Source organism: Brassica rapa, chromosome A08 (assembly GCF_000309985.2).
Source record: "Brassica rapa cultivar Chiifu-401-42 chromosome A08, CAAS_Brap_v3.01, whole genome shotgun sequence".
Classification (NCBI taxonomy): domain Eukaryota; kingdom Viridiplantae; phylum Streptophyta; class Magnoliopsida; order Brassicales; family Brassicaceae; genus Brassica; species Brassica rapa.
In genome coordinates, this window is record NC_024802.2 from 1982947 (window position 1) to 1994394 (window position 11448).

At 29.9% G+C, this 11448-nt stretch overlaps 1 protein-coding gene and 1 long non-coding RNA gene across 5 annotated transcripts; both read left to right on the forward strand.

Annotated features, from left to right (window-relative positions):
- The first annotated feature begins 882 nt into the window (after positions 1-882).
- LOC103832847 (trafficking protein particle complex subunit 1) lies at positions 883-2809 on the forward strand. The gene is made up of 4 exons (XM_009108938.3): positions 883-1170; positions 1261-1375; positions 2292-2410; positions 2497-2809. The coding sequence occupies exons 1-4, from the start codon at positions 947-949 to the stop codon at positions 2546-2548; spliced, it is 510 nt and encodes a 169-aa protein (XP_009107186.1). The 5' UTR covers positions 883-946; the 3' UTR covers positions 2549-2809.
- Positions 2810-8788: 5979 nt separating this feature from the next.
- On the forward strand, positions 8789-10904 carry LOC103870323. Of its 4 annotated transcripts, none has more exons than XR_004450253.1 (4): positions 8789-9497; positions 9679-9778; positions 9868-9914; positions 10183-10904. It is a non-coding gene; the product is annotated as an uncharacterized LOC103870323 (long non-coding RNA). The 4 variants fall into 4 exon arrangements; XR_004450251.1 differs by having other exon boundaries at positions 8790-9528; XR_004450252.1 differs by having other exon boundaries at positions 8796-9778; positions 10183-10526; positions 10665-10904.
- Positions 10905-11448: the final 544 nt, after the last annotated feature.

Below are 11448 nucleotides of genomic sequence, written 5' to 3' on the forward strand. Positions count from 1 at the left end.
AAGTCAAATCTCCAATCACAGCCGTAGTGACCCCTCGCAGTTAGGGGTGGGCGTTCGGGTACCCGTTCGGGTTCGGATCGGGTATTTCGGATTTTCGGGTATTTCGGTATAGAGGTGTAGAACCCGTTCGGGTATTTCTATATTTCGGGTCGGGTTCGGGTATTTTTAGTTCGGATTCGGTTATTTCGGATCGGGTTCGGATATTTAGATTTTGAAAAAAAAAATTAATATTTTTATTTCTCAAGTTTCTAGTATTTAAAAATATAACTTTTAGTTAACTAATTTTTTATTTTTAATAGATTGAATGGTTAATAGATTTGGACATAACATTTTAAAACTAAAAAGACATTAATTTAGTTATTTTTAAAAAAAAGTTGGATGTAACTTTTTGTTAATTTTTGAAATAAAAAACTTGACATGCATTTTAAGTGAGTAGCAAATCATTTTTTCCGTAATTGTATGTACATCTTATGAACTTAAAGTATGTGTAGTATCAATATAAATATTTTATATAAAATGAGAGATGTAAACTAGAAATATAAGGTTAATTATACATATGTTCGGTTATCTTCGGATATCCATTCGGGTTCGGGTATTACCCGTTCGGGTTCGGGTATCCAATCTCTTCTTATTCAATACCCGTTCGGGTATTTTGCTACTTCGGTTCGGATTTCGGTTCGGGTTTTTCGGATCGGGTTCGGGTGCCACTTCGGATATCGGGTAAAGTGCCCACCCCTACTCGCAGTCTTTGAAGCTTCCAATGGCTTCAAGTTTTTTACTGCTTTTACTTAAATCTGCGAGAGTTCGAAAGACCCACTACGAACCTACTTTTATCACAAAGGCCCAATTAAAAGCCCAAAACAGTGAAGACATGAACTGTTTCTGTTTCGTCTGAATCGAAGCTGCACACATTTTCCTCTGATCTCACGGAGACGGCGACGGAAGAATGCAGTTCTTCGGTGGATCGGAGATAAATCCGTCGCCACAGGTTCCGACGGCGAGTGGAAACAACGCGCACATGATGTACGTTTTCAACCGTAACGGCGTCTGTCTCCTCTACAAAGAATGGAACAGGCCTCTTCACACGCTCAACCCTCAGCAAGACCACAAGCTCATGTTCGGTCTTCTCTTCTCCCTCAAATCTCTCACCGCCAAGATGGATCCCGTCAAGTTAGTGATTTCATCATCCCTTTTGATGGATTTGACTTGTGGATTTGATCAATTTTGGATCTATCTATCTGTGTGATTGATTGTTTGCAGTGCGGATAAGGGGAATCTAGGTGTTCCACAGTTGCCAGGACAAGGGTGCTCTTTCCATAGTTTTCGAACTAATACTTACAAGCTTAGCTTCATGGAGACTCCCTCTGGTATTAAGGTCAGCCTTCAACCACTGTCTCTCTTGTTAATTCAACCGTAAAGTCATTGTCTTTAGTGTCTATGTGAGAGAACGTGAAGAGCCTAAAAGGTGTCATGTGTAAGAATATGGGAACTAAGAAGATAAATGTGAAAAACCAGAGTGTTCATCAGACAGATGTCAAACATAATGTCGTGTATGAGAATTGGTGTTAAAGAGTTATAACTAGCTGAAATGATCTTGTCTCTATAGAGATTGATATTTTTGAACAAGCATGAGGAAGTTATTTAACTCCGAAGTCATTGTCTTTGTGTCTACCTAGAGAACATGAAGTAAATTAAGGAGTTTATATGTAAGAATATTGGAAGTAAGAAGATGAATGTCAAACATAATTGTCTTGTTTGATAAATGGGATTAGTAAATTGTTTGTTACGAGTTAAAACTAGCTGAGCTGTATCATGTCTCTATAGATATTGATATGTTTGTAGATCATCTTTTAAGCTAAGGTTATGTTAGCTGAGGAGGTTATATGTAAGAACATTGGGAAGTAAGAAGGTGAATGTGAAAACTAGAGTGTTCAGACATAATGTGTGTATGAGATTGTTGTTTTCTTAAATAAAAACTAGCTGAGCTGATTCATGTCTGTGTAAAGATTGATATGTTTGAACAAGCATGAGGGTCAAGATGTATCTTGGGGGATTGCTGATTTTGCATAACCAAGGTTTCATGCTTTAGGGTCTAGTCGCAAATGTAATTAATATGACTGAAAACTTAATTGTTGATCCTTGATTGCTGTCTTGCTTCACTTATATGGATATACATACACATGGATGGGCTTTTCAAGATGAGATATTAGATTGAAGCAAACTTCATGAGTGAAGATTCCGGAGTTGTTTAGATGCTTAAACCACACCATGTTTATATTCTTTTTTTGCAGATTATCTTGGTAACTCATCCAAAGACTGGAGATTTACGTGAGTCCCTAAAGTACATCTACGGTTTATACGTTGAATACGTGGTGAAAAATCCTATCTACAACCCAGGATCTCCAATCAAGTAAGCTTCAATGAATAACGATCTTCTTGTTGCGTCTAGCAGCATACCGTATTTGTTCTGACTATGTTTTCATTGGGTCTTTAAAGGTCAGAGTTGTTCAACACTGCACTTGACCAATATGTGAGGAGTATCTCATAGTGTTGTGCATTACAAGATTTGGCAATTGGAACTTCTCTGACTGCTTCACATAACTTTTGTCTTGAACAAAGTCTACGGAGAAGAGAGACTTTTTCTCTGTTTTTCTCTGCGAATGTATGTTTTGCTTACCCTTTTTAACATAGTGTGATGAGAAGTTAATGTTTCATTGGATTGTTATCAAGATGATTTATTCGATCTCATGCACTTTGGGGACTGTGATGTGATTTTCTACTCATTAAACACTTTTTTATCTTTCTTTTTCTCTCTAATTATTTTATTTTGTTTCTTCTGTTTTTAATTTGATTATTTTAGGAAAGATTTTTTTTTTCAAAATCAAATTATTAAGTTCCTCATCTATGCAAAGAGTCTGTTCCTTTCTCCATGCCGTGAGTTGTAGGATGGTGGAATTGCGTTTTGTTAAAACATGTCTTTAGTTAGATCACCAGCATGACTTGATTCGCCGGAGATATCTGGTTTGGAAGATGTAACAATTTTTTTCTTTCCTTAAACATCTACGGATTGAAGACATGTCTTTTGTAAAAAGTAGTTGAAAAACACGGAGCAGATTGGAAAAATCAAGTTCTTCTATAAAATCGCTATTCTCTAGAAAAATGGAGACAACAAAGGTTCGAAACCTCTTTGACCTTCATCATATGTTAGTGAATGATGTAACTATGTATTAAAATAAAATTTTAATGTTTTTAAATATTTCTCAAAATCTATGGTTCATCCCTACAAAAATATTTTTTTTTGGGTAAATGCTCTATATACTGAAACCTATGATTTTTATTGTAGTTTTAAAATTTTTAAACACATTCTACTTTTGTATTAATGTATATTAAACTCCCTTTAATTGTTCATGGGCATAGTTTAATTTTTTTATCAATTAATTTAGTAAAACTTCATAATACTCACTAAATTGGTTGACTAACCACTATAAAACCGTTATTCTCTAGAAAAACGGAGACATCAAACATTCCAAACCTCTTTAACCTTCATCATATGTTAGTGAAGGATGAAACTATGCATTAAAATAAAATTTTTATTTTTTTGAATTTTTCTCAAAATCTATGGGTTAAATCCCTACGAAAATATTTATTTATTTGGTAAATGCTCTATATAATGAAGCCTTGTAGTTCTAAAATTTTGAAACACATTCTACATTTGTATTAGTTTATATTAAACTCTCTTTAATGGTACATGACCATCGTTTAAATGTTTTGTCAATTAATTTAGTAAAACTTCATAATACTCCCTAAATTAGTTGACTAATCACTATAAAATCGTTATTCTCTAGAAAAACGGAGAAAACAAAGGTTCCAAACCTCTTTGACCTTCATCATATGTTAGTGAAGGATGTAACTATGCATTAAAATATAATTTTTATTTTTTGATTTTTTTTCTCAAAATCTATGGGTTAACCCCTACAAAAATATTTAATTTTTCGGTAAATGCTCTATATACTGAAGCCTATGATTTTTATTGTAGTTTTAAAATTTTTAAACACATTATACATTTGTATTAATGTATATTAAAATCTCTTTAATGGTACATGGACATTGTTTAAATTTTTTGTCAATTAATTTAGTAAAACTTCATCATACTCACTAAATTGGTTGAATAACCATTATAAAACCGCTATTCCCTAGAAAAATGGAGACAACAAAGGTTCCAAACGTCTTTGACCTTCATCATATGTTAGTGATAGATGCAACTATGCATTAAAATAGAATTTTCATTTTTTGAATTTTTCTCAAATTCTATGGGTTAACGAAAATATTTAATTTTTTGATAAATGCTCTATATACTGAACCCTATGATTTTTATTGTAGTATTAAAAGTTTTGAACACATTCTACATTTGTATTAATGTATATTAAATTCTCTCTAATGGTACATGGGCGTCGTTTAAATTTTTTTACAATTAATTTAGTAAAACTTCATAATTCTCCCTAAATTGGTTGAATAACCATTATAAAACCGCTATTCCCTAGAAAAACGGAGACAACAAAGGTTCCAAACGTATTTGAACTTCATCATATGTTAGTGAATGATGCAACTATGCATTAAAATAGAATTTTCATTTTTTTGATTTTTTCTCACAATCTATGGGTTAACCCACCTTACGAAAATATTTAATTTTTTGGTAAATGCTCTATATACTGAAGCCAATGATTTTTATTGTAGTTTTAAAATGTTTTAACACATTTTACTTCTTTATTAATGTATATTAAACTCTCTTTAATGGTACATGAGCATTGTTTAAATGTTTTGTCAATTAATTTAGTAAAACTTCATAATACTCCCTATATTAGTTGACTAACCACTATAAAATCGCTATTCTCTAGACAAACGGAGACAACAAAGGTTTCAAACCTCTTTGACCTTCATCATATGTTAGTGAAGGATGTAACTTAGCATTAAAATATAATTTTTCGTTTTTTTGATTTTTTCTCAAAATCTATGGGTTATCCCCTACAAAAATATTTAATTTTTCGGTAAATGCTCTATATACTGAAGCCTATGATTTTTAGTGTAGTTTTAAAATTTTTAAACACATTTTACATTTGTATTAATGTATATTAAACTCTCTTTAACGGTACATGGACATCGTTTAATTTTTTTGTCAATTAATTTAGTAAAACTTCATAATACTCCTTAAATTGGTTGAATAACCATTATAAAACCGCTATTCCCTAGAAAAACGGATACAACAAAGGTTCCAAACGTCTTTGACCTTCATCATATGTTAGTGAAGGATGCAACTATACATTAAAATAGAATTTTCATTTTTTTGAATTTTTCTCAAAATATATGGGTTAACCCTTACTAAAATATTTAATTATTTGGTAAATACTCTATATATTGAAGCCTATGATTTTTATTGTAGTTTTAAAATTTTGAAACACATTCTACATTTGTATTACTGTATAATAAACTATCTTTAATGGTAAATAGGCACCGTTCCAAACGTCTTTGAACTTCATCATATGTTAGTGAAGGATGCAACTATGCATTAAAATAGAATTTTTATTTTTTGATTTTTTTCTCAAAATCTATGTGTTAACCTCAACAAAAATATTTAATTTTTCGGTAAATGCTCTCTATACTGAAGCATATGATCTTTAGTGTAGTTTTAAAATTTCTAAACACATTCAACATTTGTATTAATGTATATTAAACTCTCTTTTATGGTACATGAGAATAGTTTAAATGTTTTGTAAATTAATTTATTAAAACTTCGTAATACTCCCTAAATTGATTGACCAACCACTATAATATCGCTATTCTCTAGAAAAACGGTGACAACAATGGTTCCAAACCTCTTTTACCTTCATCATATGTTAGTGAAGTATGCAATTATGCATTAAAATAGAATTTTAATTTTTTTGAATTTTTCTCAAAATCTATGGGTATAACCCCTACAAATATACATAATTTTTGGATAAATGCTCTATATACGAAGCCTGTGATTTTTAATGTAGTTTTAAAAGTTTTAAACACATTCTACATTTTTATTAATGTATATTGAACTCTTTTTATTTGTACATGGTCATCTTTTAATTTTTTTGTCAATTAATTTAATTAACTTCATAATACTCCCTAAATTGGTTGACTAACCACTATAAAATCTATATTCCCCAGAAAAACGGAGACAACAAAGGTTCCAAACCTCTTTAACCTTCATTATATGTTAGTGAAGAATGCAACTATGCATTAAAATAGAATTTTCATTTTTTAAAATTTTCTCAAAATCTATGTGTTAACCCCTACGAAAATATTTAATTTTTCGGTAAATGCTCTCTATACTGAAGCATATGATCTTCAGTGTAGTTTTAAAATTTCTAAACACATTCTACATTTGTATTAATGTATATTAAACTCTCTTTTTTGGTACATGGGCATAGTTTAAATGTTTTGTAAATTAATTTAGTAAAACTTCATAATACTCCCTAAATTGGTTGACCAACCACTATAAAATCGATATTCTCTAGAAAAACGGTGACAACAAAGGTTCCAAACCTCTTTGACCTTCATCATATGTTAATGAAGTATGCAACTATGCATTAAAATAGAATTTTTATTTTTTTGAATTTTTCTCAAAATCTATGGGTTAACCCTTACTAAAATATTTAATTATTTGAGAAATGCTCTATATATTGAAGCCTATGATTTTTATTGTAGTTATAAAATTTTGAAACACATTGTACATTTGTATTAATGCATATTAAACTCTCTTTAATGGTAAATGGGCACCGTTTAAATATTTTGTCAATTAATTTAGTAAAATTTCATAATACTCCCTAAATTGGTTGAATAACCATTATAAAACCGCTATTCCCTAGAAAAACGGAGACAACAAAGGTTCCAAACGCCTTTGAACTTCATCATATGTTAGTGAAGGATACAACTATGCATTAAAATAGAATTTTCATTTTTTGATTTTTTTCTCAAAATCTATGTGTTAACCTCAACAAAAATATTTAATTTTTCGGTAAATGCTCTCTATACTGAAGCATATGATCTTCAGTGTAGTTTTAAAATTTCTAAACATATTCTACATTTGTATTAATGTATATTAAACTCTCTTTTATGGTACATGGGCATAGTTTAAATGTGTTGTAAATTAATTTATGAAAACTTCATAATACTCCCTAAATTGGTTGACCAACCACTATAAAATCGCTATTCTCTAGAAAAACGGTGACAACAAAGGTTCCAAACCTCTTTGACCTTCATCATATGTTAGTGAAGTATGCAACTATGCATTAAAATTGAAATTTCATTTTTTTAAATTTTTCTCAAAATCTATGGGTATAACCCCTACGAATATATTTAATTTTTCGATAAATGCTCTATATACTGAAGCTTATGATTTTTATTGTAGTTTTAAAATTTTTAAACACATTCTACATTTGTATTAATGTATATTAAACTCTCTTTAATTGTAGATGGTCATCTTTTAATTTTTTTGTCAATTAATTTAAATAACTTCATAATACTATCTAAATTGGATGACTAACCAGTATAAAATCACTATTCCCTAAAAAACGGAGACAACAAAGATTCCAAACCTCTTTAACCTTCATCATATGTTAATGAAGGATGCAACTATGTATTAAAATAGAATTTTCATTTTTTTTAATTTTCTCAAAATCTATGTGTTACCTCTACGAAAATATTTAATTTTTCCGTAAATGCTCTCTATACTGAAGCATATGATTTTCAGTGTAGTTTTAAAATTTCTAAACACATTCTCCATTTGTATTAATGTATATTAAACTTTCTTTTATACATGGGCATAGTTTAAATGTTTTGTAAATTAATTTATTAAAACTTCATAACACTCCCTAAATTGGTTGACCAACCACTATAAAATTGCTATTCTCTAGAAAAACGGTGACAACAAAGGTTCCAAACCTCTTTGACCTTCTTCATATGTTAGTGAAGTATGCAACTATGCATTAAAATAGAACTTTCATTTTTTTGAATTTTTCTCAAAATCTATAGGTTAACTAACCCCTAAGAAAATATTTAATTTTCGATAAATGCTCTATATACTAAAGCCCATGATCTTTAGTGTTATTTTAAAAATTTTAAACACATTCTACATTTGTATTAATGTATATTAAACTATCTTTAATGGTACATGGTCATCTTTTAAATTTTTTTGTCAATTAATTTAAATAACTTCATAATAGTCCCTAAATTGGTTGACTAACCACTATAAAATCTCTATTCCCTAGAAAAACGGAGACAACAAAGGTTTCAAACCTCTTTAATCTTCATCATATGTTAGTGAAGGATGTAACTATGCATTAAAATAGAATTTTCATTTTTTAATTTTTCTCAAAATCTACGTGTTAACCTCTATGAAAATATTTAATTTTTCGGTAAATGCTCTATACTGAAGCATATGATCTTCAGTGTAGTTTAAAAATTCTAAACACATTCTTCATTTGTATTAATGTATATTAAACTCTCTTTTATGGTACATGGGCATAGTTTAAATGTTTTGTAAATTAATTTAGTAAAACTTCATAGTACTCCCTAAATTGGTTGACCAACCACTATAAAATCGCTATTCTCTAGAAAACCGGTGACAACAAAGGTTCCAAACTTCTTTGACATTCATCATATGTTAGTGAAGGATGCAACTATGTATTAAATTGAATTTTCATTTTTTTGAATTTTTCATAAAATCTATGGGTATAACCCCTACGAATATATTTAATTTTTCGATAAATTCTCTATATACTGAAGCCTATGATTTTTATTGTAGTTTTAAAATTTTTAAACACATTCTAAATTTGTATTAATGTATATTAAACTCTCTTTAATTGTTTATGGTCATCATTTAAATTTTTTGTCAATTAATTTAAATAACATCATAATCCTCTATATACTAAAGCACAAGTCACTCAACCAATCTTATTTTGCCATGTAATATTTGTTTACAATTGTTTTTAAATAAAATCAAATAAACCTAGAAAAAGCCTATGGAAAAAATACTAAACAACCCATGATCTAATCCACGACCTATTTTCTTTGTCCACGATTTTTCTCTTTTCGCATTCCTATCTCTTCGATTCGATATAGAAAACTCAAAATCAATCAATAACAGAAATATGCTCCGTCTTTGATTTCAAAACCTTAATTCAATAACAGAAATATGCTCTTTTTTTTTAATTTCCATATTGAATGCCCTGGGCCAGTGCAGAGGTACATCTCTGAGTAAACGATCTCAGTAACCCATAGATCCCGGCGAGGCTATCTTACTCTGTGTGCAGTTTCGCAGGCTTCAGCGGAGAAACATATTGGCTCATCTGATCCATTCTAGAGTCAAGAAAGTTCTAGAAAGGGTGGATATGTTTGATCAGAATGATATGAATTGCTAGAGACCCACAAGAAAGAGAGGAAGAGGAAAATAAAAAGCAGAGGCAGATGAGGTAAAATCACAAGACTGCCTTTTGATCAAAGGTATCACTATCATATCGTTAAAGCGCACCGTAAAATATAGCAGGGTATAGATTGAAAACACCTTTGAAAATATGATAAAGAGTACTACACTTTTTCCCCCCTATAAATGTAATGTTTCAGATTGCTGTTAAAAGTTTGGTTTATGTACAGTTATTATAGGGACTAGAGAAACATGAAGTGTTGAAGATGACAAAATTGTTGCTGCCCATCATGGGGAACAACGATTAAATTCTCAAACAAATTAACAGAGGTATATTAACTGCATGTATTTGTTAATTGTTTCAGTTTCTTGGTAAAATGCTCCATAGTCGCTGGTATCAATATTTTTTTTGGTTTCAGGTGTTTGATATCTCAAATTATTCTTCAACTTATTATTAATCTCAAAGGTATTTGTTACGTTCTCTTTCTCGCATGTACATATAATTTCTTAATTATGCTTTCACATCCACATATCATTTAGATTAGAGTATTTAATCGAGTTTGCATGGTTTAGTCATGTCTGATGTATTGCTTATCAGTTATGTTATTTAGTTTAAAAGGTATAGCATCATACTTTAAGTACTAAAGATCATATATTCTCAAGCTAATGAGTAAATTAATTTTAGAATTTACTAATTATTTTTTCAATTGTTTACTGGTTTTTTTTATATACAGATGGAGATACTAAATAAAGTGTTTTTTGTAATGAGTAAATAAGGTATTGGTAAGCTAGAAAATGACCAATCTATAATTTGTACTTTTCTAATACTCTTGGGAATGAGGTTCTTTTGAACTTTCGATTTCGTTGATTTTTAAATTAAATTGTAATCTATTTAGGCTTTCCTTATTCATATATTGCCGAATAGTATGATTTTTCAAAGTGTGATATTGGGAAGAATGATAGACTATAGTGTGATTTGGCTCTAAAAGGAGTTAAGTTCAGTTGCTCAAAAAAAGGAGTTAAGTTCAATAGCTAAAAGCTCATTGCAGATTCTAGACATTAAACTATCATAACAGAGGTATGGTTTTATTTAATGTTCCTTACTGCTCATAGTTTGCAACTAAAACGTGATAAGACTGCAATCTGATTTCATATATCTTGATTGAGAATTATATAGAAGATATCAGTTTTGCTGAAAATGGACTTCCACCTGCAGGTTTCAAGGCCTTCAATGGCACAAAATAAGTCAGCAAGAATGAGAGCCTCTTTGGTTGATAACAATGTAAGCGCATCAACCGGATTAGGATCTACTGTAGCGACTAATCATAAAACAGTTTTGTTCAAGAACTTCAAACTAATATTTGTGCTCCAAGAGCTAATTTTAATCGATGTGAATTTTTATAAACAAATTAAACTGTTTTTCATATGTTTAGTCAATGATAAGTGTGTTAACATTTTTGACTAAACATGTAATTTTCAGTGTATATATAACTGAAATTTGGTTTTATTTAACATTTTTTTTTACCGTGCGTACGCACGGGATCAATACTAGTACTCTCTAAATTGGATGACTAACCACTATAAAATCTCTATTCCCTAGAAAAACGAAGACAACAAAGATTCCAAACCTCTTTAACCTTCATCATATGTTAATATAGGATGAAAATATGTATTAAAATAGAATTTTCATTTTTTTAATTTTTTTTTTCAAAATCTATGTGTTAACCACAACGAAAATATTTAATTTTTCGGTAAATGCTCTCTATACTGAAGCATATGATCTTCAGTGTAGTTTTAAAATTTCTAAACACATTCTACATTTGTATTAATGTATATTAAACTCTCTTTTATACATCGGCATAGTTTAAATGTTTTGTAAATTAATTTATTAAATTTTCATAATACTCTCTAAATTGGTTGACCAACCACTATAAAATCGCTATTCTCTAGAAAAACGGTGACAACAAAGGTTCCAAACCACTTTGACATTTATCATATGT